The following is a 19,676-nucleotide window of genomic DNA, read 5'->3' as shown; positions in this document are numbered from 1 at the left end:
ACATGTGCCGATTTTCAGTTTTTACTTACAACAGTGCTATATATGTAAGTAAGTAGTAAGTTATGAAAATATATGGCAATTAAGCTACACATTTCAGCTTAACGATTCCCTATAAGGATGAAGCACAAAAAATTAATTGCCATATATTTATGTAACTTGCTATATATATACAGGGTGTCCACAAAGTCTGACTACATTATGTAGCACGACTTTGTGGGCACCATGTAGATTATGTAGCCAGACTTTATGGGCACGTTGGCCGTGTGGTTTGTTCCTTGCTAATAGAGTCAGATGGTTTTGTGGCCAGGTTCGAATCTCCCAACTAGCTGTAATCATAACTCCCTGCATTGATAGATTCCCGAAAGGATGAAACATTAATGTCCATAGGTATTAAAAAAATTATCATAGTAATAATTTTATATATATATATACAGGGTGCCCATAAAGTCTGGCTACATAATCTACACGGTGCCCACAAAGTCTGGCTACATAATCTACACGGTGCCCACAAAGTCTGGCTACATAATGTAGTCAGACTTTGTGGTCACCCTGTATATAACGCAGTAGAATAAAAAATTAATGACATAATCAATATTATATAATCATGGTCTACAAATTCAGTATGAACAAATACGAGGGTAGTTACAAAAGTAAAGCCTCCTAGTTTTTATTTGATTAAAAAAGTTGAAAAGTTACAAAGACAGGAATGGTATCATTAAAATGTGTTTCAGAATTTATTTTTCTACATAGTCACCACTACTCTCAATGCACTTTTGCCAAGAATTCAATGATACACCTTTGCTCTGATGAACATCCATAACAGGGGTTGCTTCCTTAGAATCTCACACCGTCAATATCTGCTACAGAGATGAAACTTTCAGGTTATGAATACATAAGTTCAAGCATCATAACAATGCAATTTGCAATCCCCTCTGATCCATTCTGGTACAATAAAAAATAGGAGTCATTACTTTTGGAACGTTTCTCATTGTATTGTGTATATTTATTTTTAATAATCTTCAGCACAAAGCAATATCATGTTCAAGCAAACAATGAAATTGTTAAATAAAGACATTAGCAGAACCTGTCTACTGGTGTTGCCCGGTAGAAGTACGACACAAAACTAGCACAGATTTAATAAAAATCCGCCCCAAAAAAACAAATTAAACTACAATTGTTAGTGGGGGACATTGTCGGCCCTGGAAAATGTGGTGGTTACTGGTGATTAGTGGTGGTTGTGGGTTCTGGCATTCGCTGGTGGGCAAGAGCTGCCTTTGCAAGTGGAGTCAACTGGCGGCTATAATCAGTGTCAACCTCAATTGGAATGCGCCTAACTGAAATCGTCTGTCTTCAACTGTAAGGCACTGGTATATACTGTCACTGACGGACATGAAATCGACTTTGGTTACTGTCACTTCTTGACAGAGGTAGGCATTGGCAGACATATCACTTGTCTTCAAATGTCGAGCACTGTCAGCCATTGGTGGCCACCATCATCTATGGTGTGCATTGCTCATTTAAGGTCACCTGATGTAAAATAATAGTACTAACACTCCTAGTATGACTAATAATAATCATAATAACGCTATGGTATTTAGTAAACTGTCATGTGAAAATACCGAATAGTCTTAAAAATCTGTATCCGTTTATCACAAAAAAACAATTCCCTTTTCTTAAACTAAAGCCGCTTTCAGGACTGCCAGCAACCATTGTAAGAAAGTAATAAAGAATGCAAGAGAGTTGTATGCTCAGTCCGTCAAGTCCAAAGTAGCTGAGCAGCGGCTTGGTTCCTACCAGTTTTGGCAAATAATCTCGTCAGCATCAGACAAAGCCAAACTCTTTGCCAAGAACTTTGCAGCCAATTCTACCCTTTGCGACCAAGGCCGCCAACCTCCAATATTTCTTCCTGTATCAGAAAACACACTATGTGATATACAAATATCTGTATGTGATGTTGCCAAGCTAATCAAAAACCTTGATTCCAGTAAAGCAACCGGCCCTGACGGTATTCCAATTATAGTACTCAAAAAACTTCAACCAGAACTAGCACCCATACTTACAAAACTGTTTAAACGTTGCCTTAAGGAGAATTGCTTCCCATCACCCTGGAAAATCTCATCAGTATGCCCTGTATTTAAGAATTCAGGTGATCATTCATCCCCCTCTCAGTACAGGCCAATAAGTCTCCTGTGCATCTTGAGTAAGTTGCTGGAATCTGTGTTAAAGTAATCAACCATCTCATCAAAAATAACCTTCTTAGTGACACACAATATGGTTTCCGTTCTGCTAGATCTACATCAGATGTGCTTACAGTTATATCTCATAGGATTAGCAAATCTCTCGACAGAGGTAACCTTTTTAGGGCAATTGCTCTTGACATATCAAAGGCCTTTGATAGGGTATGGCATAAAGGTTTACTTCACAAGATCTCCAGCTATGGTATAGCTGGAAATGTCTTCTCAATTATTAAATCATTTCTCTCTGATAGGTTCATAAGAGTAGTAGTTGATGGGCAAAAATCAGAAGCTCACAGTATAAATGCTGGAGTCCCTCAGGGGTCCATCCTGGACCCAACTCTTTTCCTGATCTACATTAATGATCTTCCAAATCACATCCTTACATCATTCGTAGACATTTTTGCTGACGACACTACCATCTATGGTAGCACATGTAAGACAGTAAATGACCAAGTTCTCTCCGATTCTCTCTCCTCTGATCTTGATCACGTTGTACAATGGGGAAAGGAGTGGCTGGTTACTTTTAATGCATCTAAAACCAAGCTTCTATCTTTACATCATCAACGTTCTGATCCCCATCTGGCATCAATTAAAATGAACGGCTCTCGTCTTGGGGAGGCCTCAAGTTTTGACAGGCTTCTGAGCTTGACGTTTACTCCTGATCTTAAATGGAACACGTACATCAAATCTGTTGCCAAGGCCGCTGGAAAAATGGTCAGATCCTTATATCGATTCAGTAGATATCTCACTGCTGATGCAATTCTCTATCTATATAAGAGCCAGATACGTCCAAGGATGGAATACTGTTGCCACATATGGGCAGGAGCTGCTAGAAAGGACTTGTCCTGCCTTGATAGGGTTCAAAATAGACTTTGTGGCCTGGTGGGAGATGTCCTTTTCTCTTTGCTGCAACCTCTATCTCACAGAAGAGATGTTGCGAGTTTGTCTCTGCTTTATCGTTATTTTCATGGAAAGTGTTCGACTGAGCTTCAATCTATGGTCCCCCCTCGCCAAACTTTCACAAGAAACACTAGACTAGCTGAAAACATTATCAATAATTCCCCCCACTCTTTATCTGTGCCTAAACCTAAACATAGATTCCATGATCATAGCTTCTTTCTTAGAACTGCATGCCTGTGGAATTGTCTTCCGTTTTCCTGCTTTCCAGCTGTCTATAATATGGTTGTCTTCAAGTCCAACGTGAACAAGTTTCTGATGAGCCGTTCCACTTAAGTTAACAAATTTACCGAACTTCCATTACTATCGATTACTATATTGTCCTTTTGGCTACTGTACACTCTTTAACCCTTATCCTTGAGTGGCCTATCGGCCTTGATAAGTGGTGACGCCTATGCAAAAAAAAAAAAAAAAAAAAAAAAAGGAACTGTTTTTTTTGTGTTTAGTAATAAAAAATGAATGAAGATGTGGTAATTTTGTAAATTGTTTAGTTGAAAGAACTGAACAATTTACAAAGTTAAGGAAAATCAAAGGCATAAGCAACCGAAAATATGATGACAGCAGCATCAGGTTAAATCACTAAAATGTTATGGATTAACTGCATAATTTTATTTTTGAAAACTAGAAAATAATGTCTTTTTTAATTGGTTAGAAGTGGTTATAATCGCATGCAAATCTTTTTTTAAAAATTACTATTAATAAAAGATAATTATGAAAGAAAAAAAAAATTTGAATCAACAAAATACACGTGAGTACATGGAAAATATTGCCAAAGCTGTAAAAGTTCAGATTTACACTGCATTGTGGTAGTGACAGTAGACAAATTTTAATCTATGAAATCTGCCTCAAAAATGTAACTTCTATAAAACAAATATATTTATGGATGTTTAGTAAAATATAAACGAAATAATAAAAAAAAAGTTCATAAATGTATTCTTAGTAGAAATATTATATGTTGTATGTTATTGGAATAGAAAAATATGAAGATTCTAATGATAAATGGTTAATTTTGTACACTGTTGGTCTTCCATAGATTAAAATTTGTATATTGTAAACAAGAGTATGAATGCTACATTTACCACCGAAGCAGTGTGGTGAAATGGATATAAACGATAATTTATTTTATCGTATTTTGAGTGCGAGCAAACATTTATTTTATTATAGGAAAGGAAAAAACAAACGTAAACAAACACAATACGCACACATTTCCCCGAAACAATAAACGTTAACTATTGTAAATGATAATCTATCAATTTTATTGTATTTTTTGTGATTGTGTGAACATTTTTTTTCATGTAAAAAAAAAAAAAAATACCTTTAGTGTAAATAAAATAACATGAAAACATGGCCGACAATGATAAAAAAACAATAGCAATGCACAATATGTATAGAGAAAAGGCATCAAATGCTGCATTTCTGGTCTTCCGTACTATTTTGTGTTAGAAATTCAGTATCTTATTTTCTGATGAATAATGTGAAGGTCTGTCTTGCATTGAAAAAAAAGTAAACTATATGTATGGAATAGATTTTATTTTGGCTAACATGCAAAATCACTACTGAAAGTCATTTTGGCCGTGTTCAGAAATAGTAATCTGTTAATCAAAGAACAACTGGTTCTAACATTAAGATATTTGTCTAATTATTAGTTGCTGTCCATTCTATCATTCTGCTAAACTATGAAGTAAATGAGAGCGGACGTTATTTTGCAGTTTTTGCACAACGTAAATTAAAGAATTTAGTAAATGGAATAGTTAGTCAGTGTCTTGTAGGTAAGTATGACTATGAATAAAAGAACTGGTGATTTCGGGGTTTGTGGGAGGAGTAAAAGTAAAAAGGGGAAAATATTTGCTACTACCCATGTGGGATTACGTAGCTGAGAGTGAGGCAAGGAGGGCAAAATATATATTGTTTTAGAATGGAGATAAAATATGCATATATTAGATGGAGAAGATGCTGCAGTATTAATTTTTAATGGTGAGTGCGAAATATTTGCATAGGTATGGCCTCTTTGGTTTCCTATTGGTTAGCTAGTTAGAATGATGACATTTTTCCCCTCTATTATGTGTACAGAGATAAAACAAAGATGCCCATAAAAATCCAGTTTTCCATTTTTTTATGGCAATCTATAATAGTTTGATTCAAGAGTCAAATGTAGATTTTAAAAAAATAAATAAATAAGATGAATCCACTATTAAAAGTATTATTATATAGTTCAAGTTTATAAAAAGTTCTCCCAAAACAGCTCCTTCATGGTGAGCTGTCCAAAGGAAAAAAGGATCCTATTATGGCAGAGGAAATGTTTTAAACAGTACGGTTTGCATTCCAACTCATGGGAAAACCTAGACCAAAACAGATGTTCCAGGCATACCGCAAGCCACAAAGAGTCTACAACTGCTGAATCTGCACACATTAAAAATAAACATATATGCACAATACTAAGAAGGAATGTTTCAAAAATAAGGCCTCCTATTTTTTATTCCACCTGAATGGATCAGATGAGGATTGAAAATTACATGGTTATGATGACTGAACTTATGCATTCATGACCTGAAAGCTTCATCTCTCTGTTACAGATATTGATGGTGTGAGATGCTAAGAAAGCAGCTCTTGTCATGGACATGCGTCAAAAGCAGAGATGCACCATTGAATTCATGGTAAAAGTGAATTTGTCTGCGCTGATTATCGAGAGAGAGGTGGCGACTTGTCACTCAGACTCCATAGAACACCACAGGTTATTGTTAGTGAGTGATTCCAGGTGATGGCCTGCATGAGAATTCCTAATAATAATAATAATAATAATCTATATTATATTTCTCTCAGTCTGCCCATTCCACTTTATCTTGGAAACTATTAGGTCAATCTGGCTGAAAATATGTATGGATCTTTGTTATGATAAGGTGCAGCGAACTAAGTACAATGGTATTTATTTGATTGCTGATTAATTGGGATCAGATACCTTGAGGACATTGCCGCAGTTCCTGCAAAGAACGTGGGCTCTCTCTATCATGCTAGAAAGTTATTTACACCTGAAAGTATCCTGTACTTCTACAAGGCCACCATTCGCTCATGTTTAGAGTGGTTGTCACATTTGAGCTGATGTATCTGCTACTAGTCTCTCATTAAGGATTCAAAAGAGAGTTGCCAACCTGATGTCCTGAATTGTCAGCTAGGCTTCAGCTTCTCTCCCATCAACAAAATATTGCATCCCTCTGCCTGTTTTACAAATATTTTAATGGTATATGCTCTGATGAATTACAAGCCCTTGTACCCCCTTGACGTAAATACCCTCTACAAACCCGAAAAGCAACAAAATCCCACCCATACACAGTAGAAGTCTCCAGATGTCAGAAACCCTTCTACTGTAATAGTTTCTTCCCAAGAACTGCTAGACTTTGGCATACCCTTCAAGGTCCCTGCTTCCCCAACTGTACTGACATGAAGAAGTTCAAGTATAATGTAAACAGAGATCTTGCTGCTTAACTTCCTACATAGTATCCCCGCAATTGTATCCCAGATAGTAGCCCTTTACATCAAAGTGGCACTATTCGACGACGAATTCATAGCACTCAGGAAGCAACGAATTCATAGCATGCACACGTTACTAACGGAAATGGTATAGACAAACAGACCCTCCATATCCCTCATCACATCACACATTTCTTTATCCCCTTACCCTCTTCATATTCGTTCTTCCTATTTCATAAAGAGTGAAGGAGGGAGGTAATTTGAAATAAAATTGGCATGCAAATAAAACACATGAAGCAGAAAATATTAAAAAAATAACTATGCTGTGGTGAAGAAATTGTTAAATTCACCACGCACCCTAATTAACTCAACTTGGAGATAATTGCACAAGATAAAAGGCCAACATGCCTGTATATATTTATTGACACAGTAAAAAATGGCCAACACCTCAAAGAATTATGCTTACCGCAAATCAAGGAACGGACATGTTAGCACGAATATCAAAGAACTATTAAAATTCTGGAAAGCTCTAAAGTGGGCGATGACTTCTTTTGAATATTTTATTTCTGTGGATCACTCATCGCATTCGGATTATACCTTTTCTTGGAGATAAGTACTTTTTTGTGTTAGTAGTCAGGGAAGCAGAAAACAGGAAAGGAATTCCAAAATGTAGCAGACCATGGGAAGAAACTATTAGAGTAGAAGGCTTTCCAGCATCTAGAGACTTCAATAGTGAAGGAATGAGATTTAGGCACTTGTCAGGTTAGTTGAGAGTATATACGTTGAGGGGGAACAAGTGTTATGAGTTCATTAGAGCACATTCCATTAAAGTACTTGTAAAACAGGCACAGAGATGCAGCATTGTAACGATGGAACAGAGGTTAGAGCTTGGCTGATAGTGTGGAACCTATTAGACTTGAGACTCTTTTTTGGACCCTGTCTAAAAGTGAGAGACTAGTGATAGGTACACATGGGCAAACGGTGGCTTTACGAAGGTATAGGATACTCTCAGGTGAATGATTTTCTAGCATGGTGAAGAAAGTCCACCTTTCCAGCAGTGTCCTCAATATATTTGTTCCAATTCATGTTGCCTGTGAATGTAGTTGGTTGGTTGGTTGTTTTTGTTTTATGGCATATGAACCTTTTTCAGGTTATTTAATGCTGAATCTAGTTATTTTGAGGAACGATTTTTAATGGAGTATATTTTTCTTTTAAGTCAGATTCTATTTAACCCATAGTTGGAACCCTAACAGGTACTACCACTCCGGATCAGAGTGGACCTGGGAGCAATGGCAATTAAAGGGTGGCTCCACACTCCCCAAAGCCCGCAAGATGGGGCCTCAGCATCGGATATAGTTTTAGGTCATATCCAGGACCCTGTGAATGTAAGCCAAGGAGTTTGAAAATTGCACTCTCAGGTAGGGTGTTATTTGCCATAGTAATCGGTGGTTGAGAAGGTTTTTTTATAATTGTTAAAGGAAAGGAGTTTAGTCTTAGTAGCATTCGATGTTACCATTCATTTATGGCCTCATTCCATTACAGACTGACGGTCGTTTTCTAAGGATTCTCCCATTGCCTCGGATATGTATACATTTTTTTCTTCATATCTATTATAGAGTGTGGTGTCATCAGCAAATATACTCATCTCAAACATAATTTTATCAGGGAGGTCATTTATGAATATCAGAAATAATAGAGGCCCACGGATCAACCCCTGAGGCACACCAGCGTTAATATCATGTTGTTTAGATTTATGACCTACATTTTTCTTTTGCCTGGGAAGGATCTGATTGTGTTAAGTATTCATCCAGAAATACCATATGATTTAATTTTTATGAGAAACCAGACCATGTCAAAATCTTTGGATATATTAAGGGCTATAGCCCTAGCTTTTCCTGCCTTATCAAATGCATGATAAATACATTCAGATATGATGGTTAAGATATTTGCAGTAGAACAGGCTTGTCTAAATCCATGCTGTTAGTCAGAAAGAATTTAATATTTATGAGGTGGTGGACCAGTGTCTGATTGATTAGCAACTAAAAAATTTTAACAAAGGAAAGGAGGAGAACTGATGAGACAATTGAGCAAGTCAGTTCTTTTGCCAAAACTTTTTAATAATGGTAACATGGAAGCAATTTTCCAGCTATCAAGGAAGCAAGACTCAGTGAGGCATTTATTGAAGAGTTTGGAGAGAAAAGGGGCTTGCTCATCAGAGCATTAGAACAAGAGATTTTGATGCTATGGCCACATTAAAAGAATGGATTATAAGAGTTCTTGGGCTAGTAGATGTAGAACAGCTTAGGTAGCAGGTTCAGTTTATCGGGGAAGGACAAGGACAACATTGGATGAAGATGGAATTTGAAAGAAAGAGGTATAAATGAAATTCTGGATAGATATAAGTTAGTTTGGAAGTCAATTCTTTAAAAGTTGTCCAGTACATGTAAAACAGATATCAAACCGAATATGATGATTAAGATCTTTTACTAAAATAAAAACTTGAAGAATAATCAAAGTTATTTACCTTGAAAAAAAAAAAAGAGAAAAAAAAAATCGATTTGGAAATTTTAAGTAGGATGACTGTTGGAATGAATGTGGTATTATGGTGATTGAGGATTCTAGTGAGGAAGAGCATAAACAAATCTTAGGTACAGTGATGACAAGGAGGTCCCCACACTTTTGAATTGCCTTGTGCCAAATTTGTTTCGATAAATGTAAATTTTTTTAAATGAATAAATTTTTTCAGAGAGGATACTCTTTTCTTATCATCAGTTTCTCTTTGACTGCGATCAATTTTTTTTTTTTTTTTAATCATCTTCAATTTCTGACAAACTTTTCTTCTGATTCTTTTTGCTTATAACTGCAAACACGGCTACTACTAAAACAGTGTCTTACCCCAATCCCACCCCGTTTTGTGCTCCCAGTTTGTCTTTTTTGACACATTTCCATGTTATGTATTAATCTTGAGGAATTTACAAAATTTATAATCATGCATGCCTCTTGCAATTATTATATTAAAATGTTTTTTATTTTTCAAAATATGTTTTCCTCTTAAGCTTTTCCAATAATTATATTCTAATCATCCCACATTTTCATGTCTACATGTACTGCTTGTATATCCTTCTATAAATTGTGTGATTTGATACAACCAACACTTGAAATATTATTTTCAAAGAATGAACATGGCGCTGAAAAACATTGGTCATTTAATTTTTGCATATTTATAATGTTACAGAAAGCAATATTGGTTCTAAGTATTCACAGAGGGTTAATTTGAATATTTAGCCAACCCTTGTGAGGGTACATTTAAAAACTATTATTTAACAGGTTAATATAGTTTGCTTGAAGCATTGTTTAGTGTGTATATATAAATGAAATTAGTTTGGAAGTCAATTTTTAAAAGTTGTCCAATACATGTAAAACAGATGTCAAACCGAATACGATGATTAAGATCTTTTAATAAAATAAAAACTTGAAGAATAATCAAAATTACCTTAAAAAAAAAAAGAAAAAAAATCGATTTGGAAATTTTAAGTAGAATGATCCTTGGAGTGAATGTGGTATTATGGTGATTGAAGATTCTGGCTAGGAAGAGCATAGACAAATCTTACGTAAAGTGACAAAGATGACCATAGAGACCCCTCCCCACACTTTTGAATGACCTTGTGCCTAATTTATTTCGACTGTATTATTTCATCCGAAATAGATAAATTTTTCAAATTCACTTACCTTAAGCCAAACCTTTTCATTGAGGAAAGAAAATGGTTTTGGTGGGTTATCTCCCAACTGGACGGTAGTTTTATTATAATCAATTGTTCGACCATCCAAACGTGGAGGTGTACCTGTGATAATGTAAGTTACAAAAAAGTTAATTCTAAAGTAAGAAAATTACTAACATCTTTTCTTTTTAATGTTACATAAAAATTATGAATGAATTTTTTAAAAAATTAGTATTTAACGGACATGAAAATGTTTGACAATATTTCTGAGATGAGGCATTAGTCCTCTTGACATGTTATTGACATATCTCAGTTATTATTAGTATATTATTATATTCATATTTCCGTACTTGTACAGTTTAATCAAGACATTAAAAAATGAAAATATCGAAAAAAGGTTATATTGTACGTATCCGTTTTGAACTGAAGATCTCCGAAAAAAATTGCACTTAATTTGATCGAGTAGTTTTTTTTTACAGTGAAAAAAACACGTTTTTATGAGAGCACATTAAAGGCAGACATCTTGGATTTGTTCTTAATTTTTGATTGGAGTTTGGAAACGTTACAGGGTGATAACTCCAGTTAAAGCGCCGACACTCCCTCTCCATCTTTAATACTAGCTTTTCTTCCTAAAAATCGAACCTTCTGCTCGGTATCATAACAAATTGTTTTTTCGCTGTAAAAAAAAAAAAAAAAAAAACTACTTGATGAAATTGAGTGAATTTTTTTTCCGGAGAACTTCATTCCATAACGGATACATACAATTTAAACTTTTTTTTTCTTTTTCGATATTTTCATTTTTTAATGTCTTGATTAAACTATACAAGCACGCATATTTCAGATCTAGTATTCTATGGGAGTCACCAATAATCTGTGGAATGAGGTTAAAATAAATAATACCTAAAGGGCAGATAACTCAAAGATTCAATACATATGTTAGGCTACAGTGATCTCTTTACACAGGCGAAGTATAGAGAGGAACCAATAATTAGAAAGAAAAGGGGCAGATAATCCCAAATTTAGAAATGACTAGGATTAACAGCAATTATTTAATTACTATATAAGCATAGAACATGCAATATGAGTAAAGGTAAATAATAACTATACATTAACTTCCTTGTAATACTGGGAAAATAGCCTAGTGGTTAAAGACGTTGGTTAAGAGTTATTGTAAAGTAAATTCTGTGTAGATATTATGAGTTCAATCTCTAGTCAAGGAATCTAAGATTTTGATACAAAGCTACGATTAAATCTGATTGATAAAATGCTATGAAGTAATTGTCTGTATTTTTGAGATGAGGTGTTTTCATTGATTGAGATTGTCGGACTGACTTCCTCATCTTGGTTGTTATCGTCACGTTTCGGCCGTTTTGCCCTCCGGCCTTCATCAGGTGTTTTGTATTGAACTGGGGAACCGTTTGTTAGGAGTCTCGAACCCAACCCATTATTATTATTACAGGGGTACCATGTTCGGACTCCAGCTAGGCTCTGGGACATAGTTGCTGATTCTCTGTTTTGAATGTTACTTTTTCACTGCCTTTGTTCAGGATTAAACTCAGCACCTTTGGGTAACTGTAAACTTTGATACAACGTCTAGGACCACTCGGCCATATGGAGGGCAAAACGGCCGAAACGTTGTGACGATAACAACCAAGATGAGGAAGTCAGTCCGACAATCTCAATCAATGAAAATGCTCTGAAGTCACCATGTTTATAATAGCACATGTTAAAACTATACTAGTCTTCATTTGAGTACAAGGAAAGTCGGGTATAATGCTACTTTTGGCTCCTCCCCAAAAATGCTCTTTATCATTATGCCATCATTTATTTTATCAACATTTTATTTATTTTTGCCAACTATCACCTCAAATGTTTAGATAGCACCGACAGTAGTCAATGACAGAGTTATTTACCTTGAAAAAAAATTCTCTCAGTTCAGAAAATAAGCTAAAATAACAAGTTTATTGCTCTAAAAATAAGAGAAAATAAATATGTTTATAAGATTTCTTAAATTTTTTATAAAAGAAAATTAACATCTAAAGTCATAGGCATTTTCTTTTTCATCTTTATAGATATATATAATCATATACACATGCATACATTTATTTTTTTCAGAATCATTCATATCTATATTTAAATATAAATATTTACATAAAAATAACTAGCCAATTAATCTAGTTTACATGGAGAGGTTTTTACATCCATAGGTATCATAAATATTTTGTTTACACTGAAAATCCCAAGTACTTTTTATACCAAGTTTAGTGTAATTCTTATCAATAGGTTTGAAGCAAATGCGTGCATTATTATTATTATTAGTAGTAGTAGTAGTAGCAGCAGCGTAGTAATTGTATTATTTTACGGCATATCAACCATCTATGGATTATTTAATGCTGAATAAAGTGGTCAAATATAATTCCATAAGTAGGATAATTATTTATATCCTCAGAATATATTGCACTATTCTCAGAAAACATTACTTTTAGAAAACATTATCCTTAAAAGGAAATTTCGCTGAAAACACCATCATTATTCAGGACAGGAAAATTTCAACCAATTTTATTGCAGAAAACGAGAGTTGGACTCTACAAAATGAATCATTTTATATGCCTATAACTTGAATTGAGTCAGCTCTATTTCCCCCAGAATGTTTGTCATAGTGCTCAATGGTTTTTGTATGCTTCTACTAATTTTAGAGTCAGATTCACTTTCAATTATTAAAATGTCTACGGATGTATCAGTATTATGAACCTGTTCTCAAACAGATACCTTAACACAAACATTTAAAATAATTTTTTTGGGGCTTTTACCTGTTTTTAATCTGCCCATTTTAAAACCAGCATTTTCTAAAGACTTGGCCAAGCCAATGGCTGGTTCGTCTCCAACTCGGCCAGCAGGACGGGATTCTAAACCAATTGTGATGCAACCACGTAGAAAAGTGCCAGTTGTGAGAACAACTGATTTTCCAAATACTTTCTGGCCATTGTCTGTAAAAAATGAAAACATTCAAGACATTAGAATCATAAATTATAGATTAATACTTTTCTGAACATAATGTTTCACTATCTCCCAGCATGACAGTTTTCTAAGCCTTACTACTTCCGTGCTAGTTCAAATTACAAATTAGAAGTGGGTGTTTCGTTTTGTGATACTATCACTAGAAGATTGTCATACAGGGCCAATGAGCTCCCTTTATTCGATTTGGTTTTCCAACAAAGTCACACTTTCCTTTTTTTTTTTTACTTGAGAGTTACCACTTATCAAGGCCTGAAGTCAACTCGAGGGTAAAGGTTAATGAATGTAAGGTGGTAGTGAAGTAATCCTTAATGATGTAAATTTGGTGGGGAAAATCATATATAGTGGTTTAGCTAGTTGAGTATATTTTGTGAAAGTTTGGCAAGGGGTGACCATAGATTGGAGTTCAGACAAGCACTTATCATGAGAATAGCAATAAACCAGAGACAAGCTCATGACGTCTCTTCTGTAGGGCGTGCCGAGCTAGATGTATTATTTTCATTATGGCTGAGGAACTCCATCTACACCTTATATGGTAACATTGCAGAATATCAGAGGGAGGATAACACATGCTACATCTTGCCCAAAAGTGCCCTAGAACTGTGCAAGCATTCATTTTTTTTTTTTTTTTTTTTTTACAATCACCATTTATCAAGGCTCAAAAGCCACTCGAAGATAAGGGTTAAAGAGTGAACGGTGGTCACCAGTACAACAGCATAGTAGCCATTAGTGGTGAAAATTGGGTATAATTTGATTATGTAAGTGGACGGCTCAACAAGAAATTGTTTACTTTGAACTTGAAGACAGCCATGTTGTAGTCGACCAGAAAGTAGCCCGGCGGAACAGAGTTCCACAGGCAGGCAACTCTAGGAAAGAAGTTTTGTTCATGGAATTTGCATTTAGATTTCTCCCTGACATATTATATATACCTGCTTACCTGAATATGTACAGTGCCAAGGCATCCCAAATGGTTACCTATCTGGTACTGACAAGGCTCAACGTTGCATAACTTAGGTTATCTAAGAAGAACTGGTGCCATGTTTTTGAACAAATGATTACAATAGATTTAACAAGATTTGAAAACTATTTTTGCTGTAATGTTACTACACTAATAAATCATTTGTAACATTACATGGGAAATTTTTGAGCCCACTAGATTCTTTGACCTTATAATCTTGTTGCAAGAAGTAATCACATTATATGTAGTTGGATCAATGAGATCTCTCGATAGTAGCAGCAGTAATATACATTGTAGAGATTTAAAAAAAAATATATATATATATATATATATATATATATAGCTAGCTGCTTCGTCTACAGAATGAAAACACTTAAAAAGAACAACTTCATTATTTGCTCTGGGTTGCATATTATTTTTCTCTTCATTTATTTTGTTTTGTTTTTTTACAGCAAATTCATAATTCATCTAGATAATGGCATTCTTCCCAGCCATCTATATAGAGGTGTTGGAAAAGTCTTAAAAATGAATGAATGGGATAGTCCTTGGAGCTCGGTTGATAGCATAATAATTTCCCATACAGCTTAACCTCTAACAACAATTCCATTTTCTTACTGAATTTTTAAATCAAAACCAAATATTACTTCATTAAGAATATAATGGAATATAATTCATTCTTTATTATAAGAATATAAGAATATAATTCATCTTTAGATAAATTAGATTGTAAGTTTGAATGATAATTCTCACCACTCCACTCCCTTTGAGGCTTTGTACTTAACTGTGTATTTTTCACAGTAAATATTTCTGTATAACCAATGCCAGAGTCCATTATGGTATCCATTAGACTAATCTCATACCTGACTTATTTATCAATTGTTCTCAGCCTAGTTGGTAGAGAAATACATTGTTTTTCTTCTTTCAGGCTGTACTTGATAGTCACTCAACTTTTTCTTGTTTTTAACAACCAATTTTCCTCGTTTATCGATCAGTCAGTGAACGGGTGTTTTCATGTCGGGCAGTGGACAACAACACGGGCTCTCAACTCACAAACTCGACAAAAACTCTCTCTAAACTGATTTTCCTTTGCTCTGCAGTCCTTTATAAAATGGAAGGGTGGTGTAAGTCTGAGCAGACCTGGGTTTCTCATCCAACCAATCCTTGTCCAGCACGTCATAATCTAGTTTGCCTTGGTTGGATAATTAAACACCTCACCCATACACACCAATTAGGTAACTTTCCATTAATAACAAAATTTCCCATCAACGATTTCTCACAGACCGGTTGACTCTCGGCTTTGACCCCCAGGATCACCACTCTAAGGAAAATGTATTTCACATCAGCGACCAAGCCGTTTCTCTTTCTAATCAGCAGGGTCACCTGGCAATTCCCCGGAATTGCCACCTAAAAAAAAAAAGCTCTAATTCATCTCTCATTAGTCCCCTGATGGGGCAATATTCGAATATAGCTCTAATTCAACTCTCCTTAACCCCACCTCTGGAGCAATCTCCGACCTTTGTGGCTGGTTGGGTCACACAATAAAAGTTTTAAAATAAAGCTGTAGTGTTGTTGTACAGTCTAGCATCTATTTGGGGATAAAATAAAAAGGAAAAATGAGAATAATATGGTTGTGGATAAACTTATAGATATTAAGCATGACGTGACCAACCGACTGATTGGATTGACCTCTTTTATCTCATGTTTACTTAAAGTAAGAGCCAAAATAGAAGACTCAGTCACCAACATCCTATCCTTAGGCATCATGGATCACAATCCATGGGCTACAGGTGGTCCTATTTTCAGGAGGGTTTAGCCCTTTGTATGGTGTTACAGTTGGCAAATTTGTGGCCTCACAAATTCAACTAAGAGCCTGACAGGTACTAACACTTCTCCAGGTCAGAGTATACCTGAGAACAATACTAAGGGGTGACTCGACATTATTTTATGAAGCCACTTGATGTAAGGAGCTAAAAAAAAAAAATGACTAATTCAAGGTCAAAAACTTGTCAACGATAAATGTTAGATGGAAAGTTCCCAAATTAGGGCCCCAATATTGCGGTCCTGGATATGACCTAAAACTATATCCGATGGTGAGGCCCCACCTTGCGGGCCTTGGGGAGTGTGGAGCCACCCTTTAATTGCCACTGCTCCCAGGACAACTCTGACCCGGAGTGGTAGTACCTGTTAGGGTCCCAACTATGGGTTAAATAGAATCTGACTTAAAAAAAAAATATACTCCATTAAAAATCGTTCCTCAAAATAACTAGATTCGGCATTAAATAACCTGAAAAAGGTTGATATGCCGTAAAACAAAAACAACCAACCAATATTGTTTGTAGTTTAATGTCATACATAGGATATTATTAAAGAAGCTTGAAATATGAAAAAAAGAAAACAAAGATCTTACCCAGAATTACGCCATAACACTCTTGTTGCATTAACTTGTGGTCAGGCTCTGTGGCTTCTTTTAATAACAGATCTTCCACGGGAGATTCAATTATTGTCAAATAAGGGAGATTAAGAAGTTCTTTTTGAATATATACTTTGTATAAGGAACGATCAATCTGAGCCCTGGGGCCCTGAAAAGAGAAATAGAATATTCCACATTAGTTATGGTTAACGGATTTTAAATATTTATGTAGCAGGTGACATGGCTATACCAGCTAAGATGTTGCAAAACAATGTTTGTACTGGTGTGTGGCCACGTCACCCACCATCAGTCATCTGAAATGATTCAAAGCATGTTTTTGAGTGATGTTCATGCTCCAAGGCCATGTCATAGTCTGCTTAAGACATGGAGAGGATTAGTTGATGGTGATCTGATCTTGGTGAGCGGCACAAACAAAATGGCAACAGACAAGAAAAATTGAACATCATTTATTTATTTAAATGTATAATAATTGTCTAATAGACAGAAAATAAAAATAAACCATTCAATTGAAAAATAAAAATGACATTTCACACTAGTGTGTGATTGACTGTTGGATTAACTGACTGCCAGACAGAGCCTCTTATGGGAATGTTTGGATGTGCTGAATATTATCGTGCCCATATGTTACTATTACTATTAGGTAAAAAATATATTTTGCTACTTGTTAAGATACAGTCGACAGATCGATTTTTTTTTTAATTTGGTCATTTTACGCAAAAGTAATATTACATACTTAATTCTCATGTCGAAAATAGTAAAATATCCAAAAATTATGAAAAATCATTGAGTAGAAAGTTATTTATAGTTAAAAGTAATTTTTACAGAAAACTGGGTAAAATTGCATTTTCTCAGACATTAAAAAGTAGATAATAGGAATAATATTATAGCAATTGTTAGTAATGGAAATTTGGTAAATTGGATTACTTAAGGGGGCAGTTCATTAAGAATTTGTTTATGTTGGACTTGAAGACAACCAAGTTGTAGTCAGCTGGGAAACAGGCAAACGGAAGAGAGTTCCACATGCGTGCAGTTCTAAGAAAGAAACTTTGTTCATGGAATCTACGTTTTAATTTAGGCACAGTCAAAGAGTGGGGAAAATTATTGACAGTGGTTTCAGCTAGATGGGTGTTTTTCACAAAAGTTTGGCGAGGGGGGGGCAGAGATTGGAGCTCAGACAAGCACTTGCCATGGAAATAATGATAAAACAAAGACAGGCTCGCAACGTCTCTTCTGTGGGAAAGAGGTTGCAGGGAAGAGAAAAGGGCATTCCCCACTAAGCTACGAAATCTATTTTGTACTATGTCAAGACAGGATAAGCTGCTTCTAGCAGCTTATCCTGTCTAGATGTGGCAACAGTACTCCATCCTTGGACGTATTTGGCTTTTATATAGATAGAGAATTGTAACAGGAGTGAGATATCTACTAGAACGGTAGAAGGATCCCACCATTTTTCCAGCGACCTTGGCAACAGATTTGATGTACGTGTTCCATTTCAAATCAGGAGTAAAGGTCAAACCCAGAAGCTTGTCAAAACATGAGCCCTCCCAAAGACGAGCGCCATCCATTTCAATTGATGCCAGATGGGGATCAGAGCATTGATGATGTAAAGATAGAAGCTTAGTTTTAGATGCATTAAAAGTAACCAGCCACCTCTTTCCCCACTGTACCATGCACTCAAGATCAGAGGAGAAAGAATCAGAGAGAACTTTGTCATTTACGCCTTTGATGTGCTGCCATACATTCTGTGTCATCAGCATAAATGTCAACAAATGATCCAAGTATGTGTTTTGGGAGAGCATTGATGTAGATCAGGAAAAGAGTTGGGCCCAGGATGCACCTCTGAGGGATTCCAGCATTAATACTGTGAGCTTCCGATTTCTGCCCATCAACCACTACTCTTATGAGCCTATCAGAGAGAAATGATTTAATAATTGAGAAGACATTTTCAGCTATACCATAGCTGGAAATCTTGTGAAGTAGGCCTTTATGCCATACCCTATCAAAGGCCTTTGATATGTCAAGAGCAATTGCCTTAAAAAGGAAGCCTCCATCGAGAGATTCGCTAATCCTAAGAGATACAACTGTTAGCACATCTGCTGTAGATCTAGCAGAATGGAAACCATATTGCATGTCACTAAGAAAGTTATTTCTGCTGAGGTGGTTGACTACTTCTCTATTTAATATGGATTCCAGCAACTTACTCATGACGCACAGGAGACTTATTAGCCTGTACTGAGAGGGAAATGACTTATCACCAGAGTTCTTAAAGACAGGGCATACTAATGAAGTTTTCCAAGGTGTGGAGAAGCAATTCTTCTTAAGACAATGCTTAAACAGTTTTGTAAGCATGAGAGCAAGTTCTGGTTGAAGCTTTTTCAACACTATAATTGGAATGGTGTCAGGGCCAGTTGCTTTACTGGAATCAAGGTTCATGATTAGTTTGGCGACATCATGCACAGATATTTGTATGTTGCAGAGCGTGTTTTAAGACACAGGAGGAAACAATGACAATATATAAAATCTGAACTAAAAACACTTATGAAATATGTTAATGTCAATATATCAAAAGTATGAGTGTTTATTATGTGGGGCAGATAAGTTATGATGAATTATTCTTGGGTTTTTGTTTTGTTTTAAAAAATGTTTTTTGTTATGCTTGGAGTTGTTTTGTAATTTAATCCATCATTCTGAAGAATAATTAAAAGTAATATAAATAGTCAGACTGATCAAACGAAACCATTCTGATATTCCTTTATATCCCTCAAATGCATTCAGGATACCAGGTAGAATATAAACAAATTTTAGGAACATTTCTTATTTATTTTAGAGATCTAGTCTAGTATGTAGGAAATAGTATTAGTTAAAAAATGAAATAATAAATGGTGACTTAATAG

The 19,676-nt window shown here is 35.3% G+C and overlaps 1 protein-coding gene across 2 annotated transcripts in view; it reads right to left on the bottom strand.

Annotated features, from left to right (window-relative positions):
• Window positions 1-19,676, bottom strand: part of LOC145277953 (5-taurinomethyluridine-[tRNA] synthase subunit MTO1, mitochondrial-like) — a 442,192-nt gene that overhangs the window by 364,150 nt on the left and 58,366 nt on the right. For both annotated transcript variants that reach the window (XM_080130076.1, XM_080130066.1), the window contains exons 5-7: window positions 16,759-16,930; window positions 13,189-13,365; window positions 10,389-10,501 (exon numbers count right to left, since the gene is read on the bottom strand). In XM_080130076.1, coding sequence (XP_079986202.1) covers window positions 10,389-10,501; window positions 13,189-13,365; window positions 16,759-16,930 — 462 coding nt within the window. The remainder of the gene's footprint in view (window positions 1-10,388; window positions 10,502-13,188; window positions 13,366-16,758; window positions 16,931-19,676) is intronic.

Source organism: Euprymna scolopes, chromosome 1, assembly GCF_053919585.1.
Source record: "Euprymna scolopes isolate OS-2025 chromosome 1, ASM5391958v1, whole genome shotgun sequence".
Classification (NCBI taxonomy): domain Eukaryota; kingdom Metazoa; phylum Mollusca; class Cephalopoda; order Sepiida; family Sepiolidae; genus Euprymna; species Euprymna scolopes.
This window is presented reverse-complemented; position numbering and strand designations above follow the sequence as displayed.